General features: G+C 46.5%; 2 protein-coding genes across 7 annotated transcripts in view; one reads left to right on the top strand and one right to left on the bottom strand.

Moving 5' to 3' along the window:
* The window catches only part of DENND1A (DENN domain containing 1A), a 198,403-nt gene extending 191,050 nt beyond the window's left edge, over positions 1–7,353 (top strand). For 2 of the 3 annotated variants that reach the window (XM_054174197.1, XM_054174198.1), the window contains 2 exons: positions 3,094–3,343; positions 3,985–7,353. In XM_054174197.1, the coding sequence (XP_054030172.1) occupies positions 3,094–3,343; positions 3,985–5,307 (1,573 nt within the window). In that variant the 3' untranslated portion in view covers positions 5,308–7,353. Of the gene's footprint in view, positions 1–672; positions 802–3,093; positions 3,344–3,984 lie in introns of all 3 variants that reach the window. The other variant, XM_054174196.1, reaches the window with a different exon arrangement.
* A 4,223-nt stretch (positions 7,354–11,576) lies between these two features.
* Positions 11,577–17,608, bottom strand: part of CRB2 (crumbs cell polarity complex component 2) — a 45,788-nt gene continuing 39,756 nt past the window's right edge. For 2 of the 4 annotated variants that reach the window (XM_054174308.1, XM_054174306.1), the window contains exons 11-13: positions 16,773–16,889; positions 16,111–16,237; positions 11,984–13,288 (exon numbers count right to left, since the gene is read on the bottom strand). In XM_054174308.1, coding sequence (XP_054030283.1) covers positions 13,061–13,288; positions 16,111–16,237; positions 16,773–16,889 — 472 coding nt within the window. In that variant the 3' untranslated portion in view covers positions 11,984–13,060. Of the gene's footprint in view, positions 13,289–16,110; positions 16,238–16,772; positions 16,890–17,608 lie in introns of all 4 variants that reach the window. The other 2 variants (XM_009907472.2, XM_054174307.1) reach the window with 2 other exon arrangements.

The following is a 17,608-nucleotide window of genomic DNA, read 5'->3' as shown; positions in this document are numbered from 1 at the left end:
TCATAATTTACTAAAGAATAGGATGTTTTAGCATTACAAAAAAGGCAGTGTTTGGATTAATTTCTTCTTCAGCCTCTTCGTTCCAGTGTATTTCTACTTAGTGACCCTGCTCCTCTACTTGTTCCTCTTCTACTAAAGCAGATAGTGCACTTAAATGTTTAAAGCAGTGATACCCACTTCTGGACTTGTGCAGTGGAAAGAGTGAACCTCAGAAGCTTTATGCTGGGGATTTGGTTAAAATGAAGCAAAGCAACTGATAGCTACAATAAATAATAGAAAAAATATTGACAAATTCAGCAAACTTTAAATGTTTTTCTTTTATCCTGCAGCCAGTGTATGTTTCCACAGACCTCTACAGGCATGCAGAGTCAGTTCTGTTCACTAACAATGATGCTGTTGTCCTTGTGGGGAAAAGCTGGGTGTCTGTGTTTGCTTCTTTTGCAGTATGGGTGTGGTTGCAGGTCTTAGTCCCATGCTCAATTAGATGGCACCCTGGACATTTTTAGAAGGGTTATGTTTTCTGCCTGAGAAGCAGAGCTCAACATTTACCTGCAGAGCTCTTCATGGTGCCAGTCATCATGTTCAGAAACGATTTAGAGCTTGGTTTCTCTCTCCTCTAGGGCTTTGATTGTGACAACTTGATAACTTCTTTTCTCTTCCTGTCTCCCTCAGCCTTGTAAAGCCTATGCGACACTATACAGTCTTCCTCTCTGAGGACTCTTCTGATGATGAATTTCAGCAGGAAGAGGATCCTGTCTCTGGCTTCTCTGAAAACTTTTTCTTCTCTGCTCCTTTTGAATGGTCTATCCTTTATTCTTCCATTGTATTGATTCGGCCCTCAAACAGTGGGTTTTGCATTGGTCAGGGTGCCTACTCCCACACTTGGAACTTTGGAAATGCTCCTTCAGGCTCTGCACGATGCTTGATGAATGTTCAGCATTTCTCCTGCTTGTTTGTTTTGGTATCTAGCAGCATGCGAAAGCATCCTTCTGCATGAAACACAATGCAGCAATGCACAGCTTATGGTTTTACATCAACTCAAGCTCTGTGGGATATAATCCTTCCACCTGCCCTTTGTTCCAGTGTGCTGCTTGTGTTCCTGTCCTAACCTTTTGTCATTTTTCCTCATGCAGTGCTGGCTGTGCTGTTTGGATTGCCTTGTGAGCCTTGTTGTAATGCAGTTGTTGGCTTTTCCTGGTTTCCCTTGCTTGATCCCAGCTCTGTTCCATCAAGTACCACATGCTCGGTGACTATAGGGAGTCACCATGCAGGGGTCCTCTGAGGGTTTTGGGTACAATCAGACCTAATAGTAGACAACAAACAGGAGGCAGTCTGTTGGGTTTATTCACTGTGTTATTTGTAAACTGTTGTTAGATCCCAAAGCTCTGCAGCTTAGTCTTTTGAAGCATGGTGCTGAGGACCTGTCTGCAAGAACTGTACATGTCAGCTCTGGCTGCAGGATTCTGACACCTGCCCAAGGTGGCAGGGGAACATGTCAGGGGAACAAGTGGTGCCTGTCTCTCCAGTTCTCCTGTCCAGTCTAACCTGGGGCCTGAGCATATCTCTCAGTTGAGAGGAGCAGTGTCACACAGAGGGTGCACAGGGATTGAATCATACTGAACACCACTGGCTGCACAATTGAAAAGACTACCCCCAAGGGCAGGCCTGAGTTAAGGTCTCCCTGAGCATCATCCAGAGGACTTGTTCTGTCCTGACCTGCCCAGTCACATCTGAGCAACTGGAGCCTGCCAGGTGCAGTTGCATTAGACTAGGGTGGAGAAAGAGGCTCCCAGTTTGATAGTGGAGTTTCCATTGCTAGAACTGATTGTGTGATGCAGAAGACAGGTTCAGAGACTGATGGGGAAGGGACATGACTGCAGGCAGTCAGGCATGGAGACACAGATACAGAGGTTCCGCAGCAAACGGCAGGAAAAATTGTTCCAGCACTCCTGTGTTTGGGATGGAGGAGGCCAGGCCACTAGGATGGTTTGGTTGCAGAATATTCCTCAGGGTTTTTTTACAGTGTGATCTAATGCTTAGCATATGAGCACATATGATGGGAGAGACTAAAGATATGACGGAGATTTGCGAGATCACCCTCCTCCTAAGGACCTGTACCATCATCTGTCTCGTAGTTGCATTATCACATTCTTATATTGCTATCTGAATGCCTGCTACTGTGTGTTGAGGAATGAAATACAATAGGCTGTTTATAAATTTGCATGATCCAGTCATATTATAATAAAACATGGAAAGAGGAGGAGGGTCCTTCCACAGTATCTGTTTTTGCAGGTCTCAAATATTTTCTTTTAATTGAAACCATGTTTAAATGCCACAGTAGAACTGGCTGCCAGTCAAGTGCCAATCACCACCTATACGTGTGGCACTTCTTGGTATTAATTGGATGTGCATTATGCTGCTGTTCTCTGTGCACAGAACCAATATGCAAATCTGCTGGTGTTCATTTTTTTGCTGAGGTATGTGCAAGAAAAGCACCCTGCTAACTCAGCCTTGGCTGTAAATGTAAAGTAGGTGTCTCCATAATGGATTGTGTTGTTTCGTGATAAGATGACACCAATGTAATCATTGGAACTCTGCACAGTGTTCCCAATTATTGTAGGAAAACACTGAATTATGTTCTGTGCTGAGTTAGCTTGAAGCAAGAGAATGTAAGTGCCTGCAAAACATGGGGCACTTGGCAGTGAGCTTGCTCTGGCTGCCTGTGTGAAAGAACTGAGCACAGGTGCAGTGGCCTGCCTGAGGGGAAGGCCAGACTGTCAGAGGGGAGAGCTGGCATCCAGTTATCCCTCACCGAGTTCGCTCGTCAGCCTCTCTGTAACTGCATGATCACAGCTTCCCTCTGAGTGCTTCCCACATCCGTCTTTTCCTTTTCTGAAAACCCCTCCAGTGCCAAGTCATCTTTGTCTGTCCTGCTGTGGTCACTTTGCTCACACATCTCCTGTTCACAGGGCACTGTATGCTGTGTTCTGTCACCCAAAAGTTTTTTATTAAAGCCTTCCAGCTCCTAGGTAAATACTTGCTTTGAAAAAGGGAATTACAAAGTGATTTGCAACGTGATTGCTTCCCTCCTAGGCCTCAGCCGTACCGGGCCCTGAAAGAATCTGATAGTGCTGATGGGGAAGAGGCAGCCAGTCCAGAGAAATCCAAAGAGCCTCTGCCTCCAAGCCCCCTGCTCTCAAGCAAGGACACAGAAGTCAACCTCCTTGAAGACATTTTCCCAAACTTAGAAGTACAGCCTCAACCTCTCAGCCAGGCTAAGAGCCTAGAAGACCTGCGGACTCCCAAAGAAGAGGGAGATCAGCGCTGCACATTCGATTACCAGGTGTGGACAGGCTTCTGTGTACACTGGGGGCTTTGCACTGATGCTCAGCAGTGAGAATGAGCACCCGGGAATGTTCAGGTCCCCCCCAAACTGCCTGGTTTCTAATGACTTTCTTTGAATCTGGCCATTTTGGTTTAGGCATCATTGGAACAACCTAGATTGTAGAAGAGAGATTCTTTATGAAGAATTGAATGTGTTCAGCTTAGAAAGTGCCAAACTAAAGCAGAGTCTGAAAGTTTGTTGTGACGTGAAAGAAAAGAAAGTCATTTCTACCTTATAATAATACTTAATTAGTTGTTATATCCAGGTATTTCATTTGCCAGCTTTTTCTGTACAGCAATTAAAGCTTCTCAATTTCTGTACCTTAGATACAGGTACATGCTCCTTACCTGCCTAAAAACAGATGCCACAGTATGTCATAGGTGAACAATTCATCAGAGATAGAGCAGAAATTTAAACTGCAGAGTCCTGCTTCTGGTTCCTGGCTGTCCCTCTAGCCTGCAAGCTGTTGTCTCTCTCCTGAGGTCACAATCTGTGGACTCTGAGCTCAGCAACCTGTCTGCACTTCATGCTGTATGCTGTGTGAAGATCAGTAAAAGTTAATGTGTTTGAGTTTGGTTTTTTTCCATGCTTTCTTTCAGAGAATTGATTTTGATGTGTCTGAGAGGAACAAGATTGTGCCAACAATGAAGCTGTCTCACCCTTACAACAAGCTGTGGAGCATGGGTCATGATGACATGGCTATTCCTACCAAGTATTCCCAAAGCTCACCGGAAAGGCCCTTGACTGCACTTGGCAGCATGTCACCCATCACAAGGAGACCTCGGAGCAAAGACAGCATTCTGGCTCCTGCAGAAAAGGATGAATCAAATCCTGTCATTCAAGGGAACATCACCATTCCTCGGCCACAGGGAAGAAAGACTCCTGAACTGGGGATAGTGCCACCACCACCAGCACCCAGGGCTTCTAAGCACCAGACTCCAGCTGGGCCAACAGAAGTTCTCACTACCCACACTACAGGACGTAGCCATTTGGTTTCACATCTTATCCCAGAGCCCTTTGGAGTTGGTAGTGTGTCCTTAGACCCTGAAATCCAGCAGTCTGTAAATTATTCCTCTCATCCGTCTCAGCTTTTGTCCAGTGCTACCAGCACAGCTGAGATGCTACAGCCTGTCAAAGTGAAGACAGATATGACAGGTAATGAAAGTGACTACCTTCTGAATCTGCTGGACCCACTGAAAACAGCCAGCTGGCAAAGCAGTACCCTACAGCAAGGTGCCCACAGCCTGCAGAGCTCAGCCACTCCACCTTCTGCAGCTGCCTTTGTCTCGGTGGCAAGTGACTTTGTGTCTCCTCCAGCTGCACCGTTTGTCCAGCCTCTTGGTTATCCTTCCCCAGCACCTCCACCTTTTTTACAGCCATCCCCTAATCCATTTACACAAACAATGCCAGGAGCCCTGTCAGTGTCTCTAGTTAGACCCCCAAGGGGCAATTTCACCCCCTCTTTAGGTCATGCTTATAGCTCTAGCTTCATAACACCTAGTTCTAGCTTCTACCCACCACAAAGACCTCAACCAAACATTTCAACGCTATCCATGCCAAACTTGTTTAGTCAGGTTCCAGCTGTGCCACCTGCTAGCTCCTTACTGCTGCAGAGCCACAGCCCTTCTCCAACAAGCTCTTTACAGTCAGTAGCTTTAAGTGGGCCTTCCAAGCCCAGAACATTACAGGTGGGCCCGTCCAACTCAAAGATGGATCCCAAACAAGCACTAGCTCTGTTGTCCACTGAACCCCCTTTGATCCCTGCCAGGCCAGCTAAGGGCTTAGAGCCAGTGTTACTGTCCTCAAAATCTGAGGAGACAAAAGATCCGTTTGAAGATCTGTTGAAAAAGACAAAGCAGGATGTGTCATCCACACCAGGTAAGGTTGAACAGCTCAGAAAGCGATGGGAAACCTTTGAATAATGCTCCAAAAGGCCTTTTGATGTCACTTTGGAGTCGACAGAGGAGGGGTTTTGTTTTTTTTTCAACCAGCATAAAACCAAGCATTTCTTTTCTGGAAGGCTGAGCCAGGAGAGCTGCAGGACCATTGCCGTGCTGGAATTCACACACAACTGCTTTTTGCCCAGAGTTCAGAGTCCCCCATTGTCATGCTCCCTGCAACTGCTTCCTCACTCTGCCACTGAAACCCCTGGGACTCCTGCACTGACCAAAATATGAGGGTAGTTGGGTTGGGTTTGGTTTTCCACACAGAGCTTTCTAGACAATGCTACTGACACAGAAGTTACTCCTTCCACTTTGTTTTCAGTCCTTTGCACAGCTGAGAGCGTGGCACATTGCACTGCTGCTTCTTCCTGCCCATGTGCAGGGTGTGCAGCTTATCTTGCATTGCACACAGAGCTGCAATGCTCTGCTTTCACAGGTGAAGTGCAGCAAGCAAGCCCAGCCTCCTGGGTTGTACCCAGTTAATCTTAGGCTCTGAGGTTGTCCTGCCTTGAAATACAGATCCTGAGGTCAGACTATTGGCTGAGCTGCTGTTGCAGATTTCTGATTTCCCTCCCCCAGCACAGTGGCAGAGAGGCCACAAGGACCTCTCATGGGGCAGAATTGTCTTAATTCCTCATTGCAACAAATCCATAGCACAGAGCAGTGGCTCAGGGTTTGGTCCTGCATCTCTGTTGGGAAACTGGAAACACCAGCAATTGTTTTTCTTTTTTGGGGTTTTGTTTATTTGTTTGGTTTTGTTAAATGAGAAAATAGAGGCTATCAAGAGTATCCTAGATCTTATATAGGTGTACCTTAGTATTGTATATAGCTATTCTAAATGGCAGTATGGGATGTAACAGCATCTGACTTGATTATTACGAACAGAGGAAAAAGAGAGAAGAACTGGGGTATGAAAGTTCATAGCCCATGAGCTGAAGTGAAGTTCCAGTTGAGCTGGGCAAGTGCCAGAGGGCAGTGTGCCCATCACTGAAGGACTTCTGGACTGCTCATTGCTGCCTGGAAACAACCAGGGTTTCATCCTGGTCTGCAAAGCTCTTGGCTCCTTCAGCCTCTCTGATAAGCTACAGTCTTCATCCCGCTGTTGATGAGTAGCCTTTAACTGGACATTAACTGGACCTTGAAATGGACTTGTGAGGTCATGGAGTACAAAACCGCAATGCAAACGCTAAAGGGTACGTTCATTTGGATTGTCTGAGATGTTTCTCTGTGGCAATTAGTATTCTCAAGAAATTTCATCTCTCTCTTGGCATCTCTTAGAACCTGCTGTCCTTGCAGTGAGCAGTTTTAGTTTATTTCAGTGGTGCTTTTTGGTTTTGTTTTGTATTTGGGCACAATCTGGTGTTAAACATGTTACTCTAGCAGAGGAAATCACATCACCATTAAGCCTTTGATAAAGGAAATAATTTTGGACATGTGGGGAAATTCTTGTAAAGCTTTATCTTATTTCCAATGTATCTATTTTATTCATATAACCTTGGAAGATTTCTTACTCTAGTGTATGAAAATGGCTGTCGATGCATTTGAGTCTGTGCAATACAAAAGAAAAACACTCTTGGTATCTGCAATGCCAGCAGTTTGGGAAAGCCCACAGTATTCTATTTCTGTAAAGTGCTGTTACCCTGACAGGCCATTCAGTTGGATTTGTAACTTCTTTTTGTGTTGGAAAACAGATGGTTTTAGTACTGCATAGTAAAATATCTAAAGTCTAAGCTAATAGCTCTATTTTATTTTATACAGCTCAGAAGATGAACGTTAGCTATAAATTCAGTCGGGAATTTCAGGGCTGTGCTGTGAGCCAGATGATGAAAGGCTCTCAGTCAGGGTGGCTGTGTGCAGGCAGCAGGAAGCTGTGTGTGAGACAGCCCATTGCAGGGGCACAGGCTCTTTTATACAATTTCTGCTGCCACACGCTGCTGCTGCCCTGAGGAGGCCTCTTGCACATGCTGAACCCAGCAGAGAAATGCTCAGGTAATGCTGTGTCACTGCAGAGCACTCCCATCGTTGGTTACTCTGCCCCTGTGATGAAACATTTGATGCAGTTGATTGGCTTTGGGGGTTTTTTTAAGCCAAACAAGCAATTTTGGGTTATTTTGTAAATCAGTTCTGAGGCACTGAAAAGTATTGACACAAGTGGCATTAATCACCCTTCACTCTATTTTGAAGGGTGGAAGGGAAGGGGTTGAGCACACCTCTGTGATCCAGGAGTTAGTGACCTTCCTCCCTTCTTGAAGAGAGTCTTGCAAGCAGGAGATTGTTTTATGTGCTTCTCATAATAAAGGAATCAGATTGTCTCTAGGGCAGTATTTTAGTTGTGCTTTGGGTTGGGGTTTTTTTGTCTTAAACTCAGGAATTCCCAATATGAATCATTCCTAATAGTGCCAGCAGTAAACTGTGCTTGTCTGGGAGAGCAAGTGGGGTGTAAAACAGTTCTGCTTCTGCTGTGGAAGTATTTTGGCTGTGGTTACTAATCTAGTGAATGAAGTGTTCTTCTAGTACTCACCGTTTACTTCATGTTCAGCTTTGTACGTTTTTCTGTGCATTTCCCATGCTTGCTCGGTACTGCTTTGCTTATTTAAAGCTGCTTTCTTCCACTAGAAATAACTTTTATTAAAAAAACCACCACCAAAACACAAACAAAAAACCCTTTCTAAATGTCTGATGCACCTGATGCTGTACAGATGCTAAACCATTTTTATATCTCGCTCCTTCATTAGGTTACAACCACTTTAGCCACAGGATTGGGAAGCTGTGGAGGCACTGAAGCATTTTGTTGCTGAAGCTCTTTCTCTGGTTTCCTTACACACAGGTGATAAGTATGAGAGGTTTGTGATTCCTCTGCACACATTAGGGAGTTATTTTCTAAGCTGCAATGAATGGTCTGAGCTGCTCAGATACCCCTCCTCCCCCCCCCCCCACTTTTTCATGTGTGTGGGAAAAGATCAAGCAGGAGATTGACATCTGCCTGGGCTGCCTTCTCTTTGGAGGTGCTAAGTCTGTCAGCAAGAGACGACTGCAGCATTTCTTCCTTTAACCAACCACAGGACACCACGGATTCAGTGACTCTGAAGAAAGCAGTGGTGCAGTGCCCAGTACCATGGTTTTGTTCAGTAGGAATGTTTAACAGCGCTGTCTTCCAAACAGCATGTAAGTAACCAACAGCTAATGGCCTCCTACACTCTGTCCTTCCATGCTGTGGGATTTACTCATCTGCTTGGTACTTTTTGTTGTTGTTGGTTTGCACTTGTGCACTTCACCCTGCAGGCTTTTCCAACATCAGCAGATTAAAGTGGTTAGTAATGAACAAGAAGCCTGCTAGTTGCTGCTCTTACAACATCCAGCTTTGGAAAAGAACCTGCTTCCCTTTGCTTCTAGCTTGTAGTGGTTAGCAGCTTTTGGTGTTTGAAAAGTGACCCAGGGCTGCTGCAATCCCACCCTGACCTGGTGCCATGGCAGTGGCCAAGACAAATTTGACAGTGGGAGGTGCTGTGCAGATCAGCCTCAGAGGGTGCTGAGAGCTCTGGTGTGTGACAAATAAAAACAGTCTGAAAATTAATACAATTCTAACTCTGAAAGCGGTGTTGAGGTTTACAGCTGTGCAAACAGCTGTACAGCCCAGAACCAGCCATCTAGACCTTGAGTTACTCTTCAGAGGAAAATTAATCACAAGTCAAAGGAACCAGGTTTATTTTTAACCAACTTTTATTGTAAATTTCTCCTGAAGGGCATTCTAATTATTTACAAATGATAAAATTTACAATTACAAAAGAGCTGAGGCTCAGGAACTACAGCAAATCCAGCTTTGTGAAAAAATAGATCAAAAAATTAAATATCAAAAGCAAGGTAAGTTCATTATTCAAAAACAAAAACTTCCATAAATTATGTTGCAGAAATGCTCAAGACACTGGCAAAGTATTGTAACACTTTTTCTAGTACGGGCTTTGGGTGCTTCAGATGAACACATCTGCTCTGCTAATCCTGTAACACGACTGAGCAGAGGCTTCCTGCTGCCTGCCCAGGAGCAGTGAGGGCTGCAGACACTGCTCGCAGTGTGCTGGTTTTTAGAGATCTCATGCTGGGGGGTTTGTAGCTGCTTCTTGCCTTTCAGGATACTTCAGCAGCTTTGGAATAGTTCTTACAACACAGATCTAGTTTTCCTCTCAAAATAACACAGGCTGCAGAATTCTTGGTTCATTTAGATCCTGTCGCTGCCTCATTTTTCTACAACTTGCACACAAAAAAGGGAATGGAGCTAAAAACTGTGGAAGTTTTCACCTGTTCTGGCAGTAACCAGGCAGTTAATCAGGGCTGAGTTTTCAGAGACCCAAAGCATATCCTAAGCTTGTTGCAGGCCTGTTAGGAGTCACTGTGGGACTAAGAAAACCACACCTACCTTTGCAGTGAGGTGAAGGCTCTGGCAGGATGCTCTGCCTCAGATGCACGGACCAGCCCACTGCTGCTATCTGGGAACCCGGGGTCCTTTCTCACCAGGAGAAAACCCCAGCCTTAAGACAGGGACAGACTGGGACCCAAGGGTGAATGTTTGTTTTTCCAGAGACACAGTGCCTGGGGCCTGCCCCTCAGCTCTGCTCTCCCAGAGAAGCGCTGCCTTGCTCAGTGTGGTGATTCTCCTGTTGCACAAATGCTGCTGAGCAAAACCACACTCCCCTCTTTCCTGAGGTAAGCAGTTTACCAGTTCCACTGCGGCGAGGTGACAGCCAGGTGACTGACTCTGCTCTGAGCATGTATTAGACCTTGCTACATAGCAGCTGGAAAACACACAGAGCAAGTCATTCCTATTAGAAGTAACAGCAGTGTTATTGCTAATAAATAAACAAAAGCCACAGCAAGCTCAGTGAGGGGAAGTTAGACCATGCCTTTCTGCACCAGTACCGTGTCCAACCCCCTCCCAAACCACAGCCGGGGGCGATCAGCACTCGCTCTTGCCCTGTTCCCCCGGTGTCAGTGACTCCAGGCACAGCATATGGTCTTGTCTCTCACTGGCTTGGGCTTTTCTGTTTTCTTAAATTTTCATTCTTCATCTTACATCAGCAGTTGCCTGCATGCAGAAGAGCTGATCTTAAGCAGACAGGCCTGATCAGTAGTTCTGCACTCCCCTTTGCTTAGAACTGCAGAAAATGTACAGCTGCAGTAAAAAAAAGTACAGCTACAGTAGAAAAAATAATCCAGAAACAAAAGAACAGCATTTTCTTCCAGTGTGATTAGCTGTGGTGGGCAGTCACACCCTGCTCAACAACAGCAGTTTGGAGAGTAAAAAGCAGACACTGTTTTCTAAACTGTTTCTTATTGGCAGTGGCAGCAGTTACCCTGAAATGCCAATGATTTTAGACCTTACTGGGCCTGTGGTGCTGCATTTCTTTCCACAGGCTTTGCTGTGTTACACTAAGGAAGAGCTGGCATCATCAACAGCTACAACAGTGACATAGGAGAGGTAAAACCACAAAGACCTGGCTTAGGGCAGCGTGAAGAGTGAGGGCTGTGTCTCACTGCAACATCAGCCCTGGCTGCCTGTTAAAGTGCCTTAATACATCAGTTTGCTAAATGCTACTCTTCTCTACTGACAAGCCCACACACATCTGTGCCAAGAGGGATGGGTCTGGAAGTAAACTCCTGCCCTCCTCACACAGGCAAGTACCACCTGATGTTCAAACACTGACTGTCTTGCTAAGGTGCCTTCTGTGGTCATGCTCCTGGCGATGAGCCAGCCTGCACTGTGTGGAGCTGCCAGCAGCTGGGGGACAGACATCCAGCTGCTCACATCAGCCTTGTTGCAAGGTCTGAGCAAAGAGAGGGACTGAGTTTTCTACATTACAAACATCCTCCTTTCAGGAAAGTTAATACTGTAACTGCTAACACAGTCTCAGAAAGGCACTTGCAATAGTTTTGTGGTTTAGTCTGGTCTTAGAGATTTGGTACAAGTGTCTGACACAGCACAGTGGTACTGTCTGGTAATGTGATAGCTACCTCTAGTCTGCTGAGGGAAGGACAGCAGCAGTGCTAGGAAGGATCAGCCAGCAGCCAGCCGTCTTAGCTCTGCAGAGGAGGCACAGCCACATGGCTTTGACACAGCCCCATTATTCAGTACCATGCTGTGGTTCCTGCTAGAGAGCCCTGCCTCACTTCTCTGCTGTTCCTGCTAGCTGCAGAGCAGGGACAGTTGCTGTGGGACTGAGGGTAAGGCAGAGGCAGTGAGGCTGAGCAGTGTTTGCTGGTGGGACTGTGTACCCCTCTCTGCTGCCTCTCCTCCAGAGCCTCTGTTTTCCTCCCAGACTTTACTCCTCTTGCTGCAGACTGATTTTATACAAAGCTGCTCTGGAAAGAGCTGCATTAATCAAGCTTGCTCAAGCAGCTGAACCTTCCCATCAAGGAAGGGCAGGCAGTTGCCTGTAGCCCATGAAGTAGCTTAAAGCAGCATAGACCTGTCCAACAACACATCAAGACTTAAGACGGAGATGCTGCAGCAGTTCCATGATCATTAAAGGATGACACAGCACCTGTTGGTGACCCCAGTTCTTAGATCAGCCGCTCAGTTGGTGGCATCTTGATTACATTCCACATTTCCACGCGAGCCCCATCTTTTTCTTGGCGGCTTGGGCTGTAGGTTCCCTGAGTTGCTCTCCTCCTCTTCACGGCAAGTGCTGTGGCTGCAACAAGTGCAAGCAGAAGGGCAGCCCCTGCAGTCCCGACTGCTCCCACCACAGAGGAGTTGCTAAGATGTGCCCAGACTGGCTGCTGTGGTAGAACAGGGTGTTACTGAGAGCTTCCACCTGCACAGTGCTGCAGTTCACACCCCTCAGCCCAGCTCCCCTAAACCACTCTGAGCTGTGCTGTACTGACAGCAGTGTTAAAGAGGAGCTTTTCTTCCCACCCTTTCACTGTCTCCTCCATGTCACACAATACAGAAGCAGTCTGGTGCCCCTTTTTCTGCTCAACCTCTTCCCCTCCCATGCACACCCCAAGTTCAGCATTTGGCAACAGGTACTGCCACTAGCTCCTGCAGTGGCCCCCAAGCACCCCCAGTTCTGACTGCACCTCTGCTGGGCAGTACCCAAGGGAAGGTCCAACAGATCACTTCATAACCCATTGATTGTACAATGATTTCAGTAACTCCTGACAGTTCCCAGCACCATGGTGGTGGGCACAGGGCAGGAGTCATGGCTGCTGTTGCTGTTGAAGGCTGCTTGTGAAACCCTCACTCACCTGAGCTGAAAAAGCTTTGAGTGCACTTCAGTTGCTGACAAAAACAGAGCAGTATATACAAACCAATCATAAATATCCTCTATACAACACTCCTGAAAGTATACATCGATTGTAGCTGTAATTAGTGCCTAATTTAACCCTGCCTTCTAAACCAGATTTAACTATGCCATTGCTGCCTGAAAGGGAGGATGGAGCCAGAGCAACTTCAAAGCAGGTGCACCTCAACAGCTCCTGTTGAGGCCAAGGCACAGGACAGTCCATGGGGCAGAAGGGAGTAAAGAGGCTCATTCTGAGCCAGTGAGTGCAATGGACTCCATTAACTGCCACCAGCTGGAAAAGCTGCTGCATACACAGGCTGCTTTGTACTTCTAAGTCCATGTCTTCATTACCATGCCTTAAGGAAACTGAGATAGGGTGGCTGCTGCTGCAAGTGCCGGAAAAAGATCAAGGTCAGAACAGACCTTGCAGGTTCATCTCCTTGCCATGGTAGTGCCTATATTAACCGCTCTTCAGGTGGCACCTTTAGGACACTGTCCATCTCCAGCCGAGCTCCTGCCACTTCTTGCTGGCTCGGACTGTAGGTTCCCTCTGATTGGCGCCTCTTCCTTGCAGTGAGAATCATGAATATGAGCCCAATACTGAGCAGCAGCAAAGAGCCACAGGCTACAGGGACAGCTACTTCAATTAGTGGGGAGGGGAAGAGAGCACCTGGAGTCCCTTTCTGTAAAAGAAATTAATGGAGAAACAATGAAACTCCAGTGGTTACATAACTTAACTTGAAGAACCCAAAACGGTCAGACCAAAGAGAAAAAGATGGTGAGAAAAGCAAAGAAGTGTAGATCTGTGCCTGAATGGAAAAGGACAAGCAAGGAGCATGCACTGGGCTTGAGGACACCTGCACAGGGAATACTCATGTCCAGTCTTTAAGCCCTCAGTGAAACATGTTCAGACTTACTGTTCAAAATGGATCATTTTTAACCCAAAGAACAGGCACTAACATGCTCTGACACTCACTAACTGGTGACTGGTGAAGCTGATCTCAACAAGGCAGAGTTGCAAATAGAGATGTAACAGTTCAAACCATTACAATAATTCATGCAGGGCACATGGAGGGAGTTGCCACAAGGAAGAGAAGAGCACATTTCCTGAGGTGGGCAGTGAACCAGCATGGAGCCAGCACAGCTAAGTGCTATTTACAGGACAAGTCCTGGTACCCCCTTGCACAGCACTCACCAGTGAAGGTGATGCTCAGCAGTTTGTTGCAGTTAGAACAGCAGCACAGTGGAGCCTGAGCAACACTTCAGCCATTATTGAATTGAAACTGTCCAAATAGAATGACACACTGCTTATCCTCCTCTGCTTAGGGCTGTTCACAGCAGGACAGCCCCTTCAGATTGCAGTGCCAGTACAGTCAGCATCCCTGGTGGAGATCTTTTCAGGGCCTCCTTCCCAGCATCAGACTAAGATACATAGGTGTCACTAGGAAAGAGCTAAGCAGTGTTGCAACACCATGAAAGTCAATGTGGAGCAATCTGAATTTTAAGTAACTAGAACATTTCCCTGAGCAGGGGAAGGCTACTAAAAAAAGTTCAGCGATGCCTGCTATGGCAGTGCAGGGAATTTCTTAGCTACTGAGCTGTCCATTGCAGCAAGATGATAGGCAGCCCTGTGATTCAGCACTTCCTGGGTGTGCTGAGTTTCAGGCTTAACAGTGAGCAAATCTTAAAGCCAGAGGAAAGCTCAGGATACAAACTAAGAACTGACACAGCTTGCAGGACCTTCATGAAGTCCTAGGGCAAGAGCTTTTAAATCCTCTAAACAGGGTGAATGGCAAGTGCTAAACCCTTTGAATTTGTAGCTAAAAACTTTAAAATTACAAAGGCACACTCTTCAGTGTCCACTCGACAGGAAAATGGTGTGGACAGACTTGAAGATAATTTGCAGCAGGAAGAGGAGGATGTTAAAAAGATCAGTACATAGATGCAAGATGGAGATGATTTAAGGCCCAAGTATTGATGAGAGAAATACAGACAAATGAGTAGATTCTGGTGGAATTAAGGATCCTATGGAATATAAAGAACTAAGAACTTGTGGGTTTTTTTATCATTAAAGAAAGCTTTAAAATGACAATAATAACCTTTTCTATTGCTAGCAATAGTACCTGCCACCTTTCCCATAGACCCAAAATAATTCAAGGTTGGTTCTTTACGATGTTTGGATGCCACACAGGCTGTGCCCATGTCACAAAGCAACAGTACACAGAAGGAATATTCCCAGAGCACATTTCAAAATGACTGAAGCTCAAGCTGACTGAGCCTGCCAAGACTGAAGCGATGTGCCAGGGGTTAGTTCTGGTTTGGCACAGCATGCAGGTTAGTCACATGGTACTAACACTGCAGGAGTTCTTTGCAGTCCACCCCTCTCTGCCTGCCGCAGCTCTTTAGTTGCTGCTGGTGGTAGGAGGAAGGAAGAACAGAAGGAGCATCTCTCACATCCCATCACTTCTATAGCTGCCACTAACAGCAAGCCAGCCATAGCTACACTAGTCCTGCCCCCTACCATATGCCCTGTCCTTCTTAGAGGCAAAACACAGTTCTGCAAGAAGTCATGGAGACAATGAAAATGAATCTACAAGAAGTGTCCTGGGACAGAGGAGCCAGAGAGGCCTGAAGGAGCTATGCATGCAAATAGGCAATGCCAGGGTGACCCCATGGCACATGCATTACTGAGCCTTGAGTAACATCAACAGCAGCAAAGCCCGCCTGGGCACAGCCTGTCCATGCAGTCTGGGTTAGTACATTCCCAGGTTACCAGAGAAGCCACTGTCATGCAAGAGCTTTACAGAGAGAAAGCAAGTGTAAGACTGAACAGCTTCCACAGAGGCAAGAAGGCAGCCTCAAGGATCCCTACTTTGCTTATGTGTAACAGGAAAAGCCTCACAGAGCCTTCCCACGCGGCAGGCCCAGATCAACAGCAGCCTCAGCAGACAGAGTCCTACCTTTTCACTTGTACTTGAATCACTTTTAGCCTGACTTAATCTGACTTCTCCAAACACATCCATTTGTACTGAGATGAGCTTTGGAAAGGGGAGATGCTTTGTAACACTCATGCAAGACAAAATGCCATCTGAAACGCCATTCTCCAGTAAACTAGGGGGCAGATAGCAGTAGTCTCTCCTTTCTACAGGTCTAGCCCAATAGTTTGATTACTGTCCAAAGAATCATAACATCTAAAGAAAGTTGCAGACAGCCCTAGAAACCATCTAGCAGCCCATGCAGATACTGAAAAGTATTTGCTGCTGGAGAGTGACATGCGAGAGCACGGCAAAGACAAAAAAATCCTACTTCAGGTTGCTTTGGTAGCAGGTGATTTCCTGAGTGCTCAGCAGTGTGCTGTAGCCAGGGCACACACATAAGCTGTGCCACATGCAGACAGCCTCACTAACACCCCACTACCCACAGACCCTGTGAAGCCCACTGCTGCTGCTCCTCATAGGTGTAGAAGAGCAGGCAGGAGCGTCCCCGAGCAACGGGAGGTGCTTACGTTAAGGTCACAGCGCTCTCCGGTGTAGCTGGCACTGCACAAACACTCGTACTTGTTCTCAGAGCCCTGGCACGTGCCTCCGTTCTGGCAAGGGTTTGGGTCACACTTGTTTATGTTGATTTGACAACTGGAAAGGAAAAGTGCATTAGAATGAAATGAAACTTCTCACCTATGTTCTTGCACTACAGAACACAAGATCATGCAGCCTACAGAAGCCTCATTTAGCTGAAAAGTTCCTGTTGCATCTTTTTCAGGTGCTTTCTCCAGGGTCCAACCACGTGAAATTTTGACCCCTTTTGTTAATTCTGTGTGACTGATGGCAGCTTGGGTCTCCAGCACAGTTAATGAGTTCTCATGAGGCACAAGAACCAAGTGGAAGTTGTGGAGTCTCTATTTCTGGAGACATTCAAAACCTGCCTGGATGTGTTCCTGCATGACCTGCTCTAGGTGATCCTGCTCTGGAAGGGATTTGGACTGGATGATCTTTTGAGGTCCCTTCCAATCCCTAACATTGTGTGATTCACACTGCCAAAACCGGTACTGCCATCAGCATACCGAGCCTGCCTCTTCCGAATACCAGCTAGGCTACAGCTTTGCGGCAGTTGTTCGAATGACAAAAGGAGCTCGAGCTCCTTCACAGGCACCAGGAAAACAGCACTTACTTCCTTCCAGTGAATCCTGGCTTGCAACTGCAGTTGGCTCCCCAGCTCTCAGTAACACACTTGCCACCATTCAGGCAGGTGAAGTTCTTACCACACTGCTCAGGTGGGAATGGCCATCTGGGAAAAGCAAGAGACAACTTAAAGCAGTTGGATTTGGGGGAAGGTAAAAGGTTCAGTGGAGTCTGGGCTGGGGAGGATTAAGCAGTCACTGGTGTTCCAAGTAGAGAAGGCAACAGACTCCAAAATCCATAACATCAGAGTGTTACTTTGAGCATACCCAGGGAACATGCAGGAGCTGCACAAGCACTTTTCTCACAGAGTTGCCTGTTCTGGCTGATGAAAACACAACCACAGCCAGGCTACCGTTAATATTGAATTGCAGCACAGCTGAGCCTCAAGGACAATGCAGGTAACAAGGTAACTGTCTGCACCAGAATAAAGCATGGACAACAGGAAATTCCATCTGGGTAGAGCAGATAAAATAGATACATGGCTGAGCTTCAGTTAGCTCAATGTTCATTTTGAACAGGCACAAGTAGGTGGAAACTGTGATAACAAGTTGACTCCTATTTCCTTTACTGATATGAGACATACCTTTGTGACTAAAATATGCTGGAATTTCCCCAAACAAACATGAATGCTATAAATACAAACCTTATCAAAAAGCCCAGTCCCCCTCCTGACTCCATACCAGCTTCCCACCAAACTGTAGGTGAGCTCCATGAAGGGATCACAACATGTGCACTGCTAAGCAGTACAGCCAGTCAGGTGACAGGTAAGGAACCGTTTTTTTCTCCCAGTGCAGATCTGATAAGAAGCAGATCTTGGTTTTTGGC

This window comes from Dryobates pubescens, chromosome 29 (assembly GCF_014839835.1).
Source record: "Dryobates pubescens isolate bDryPub1 chromosome 29, bDryPub1.pri, whole genome shotgun sequence".
NCBI lineage: Eukaryota > Metazoa > Chordata > Aves > Piciformes > Picidae > Dryobates > Dryobates pubescens.
Note: the sequence above shows the minus strand (reverse complement) of the source record. Positions and strands in the feature narration are given on the sequence as shown.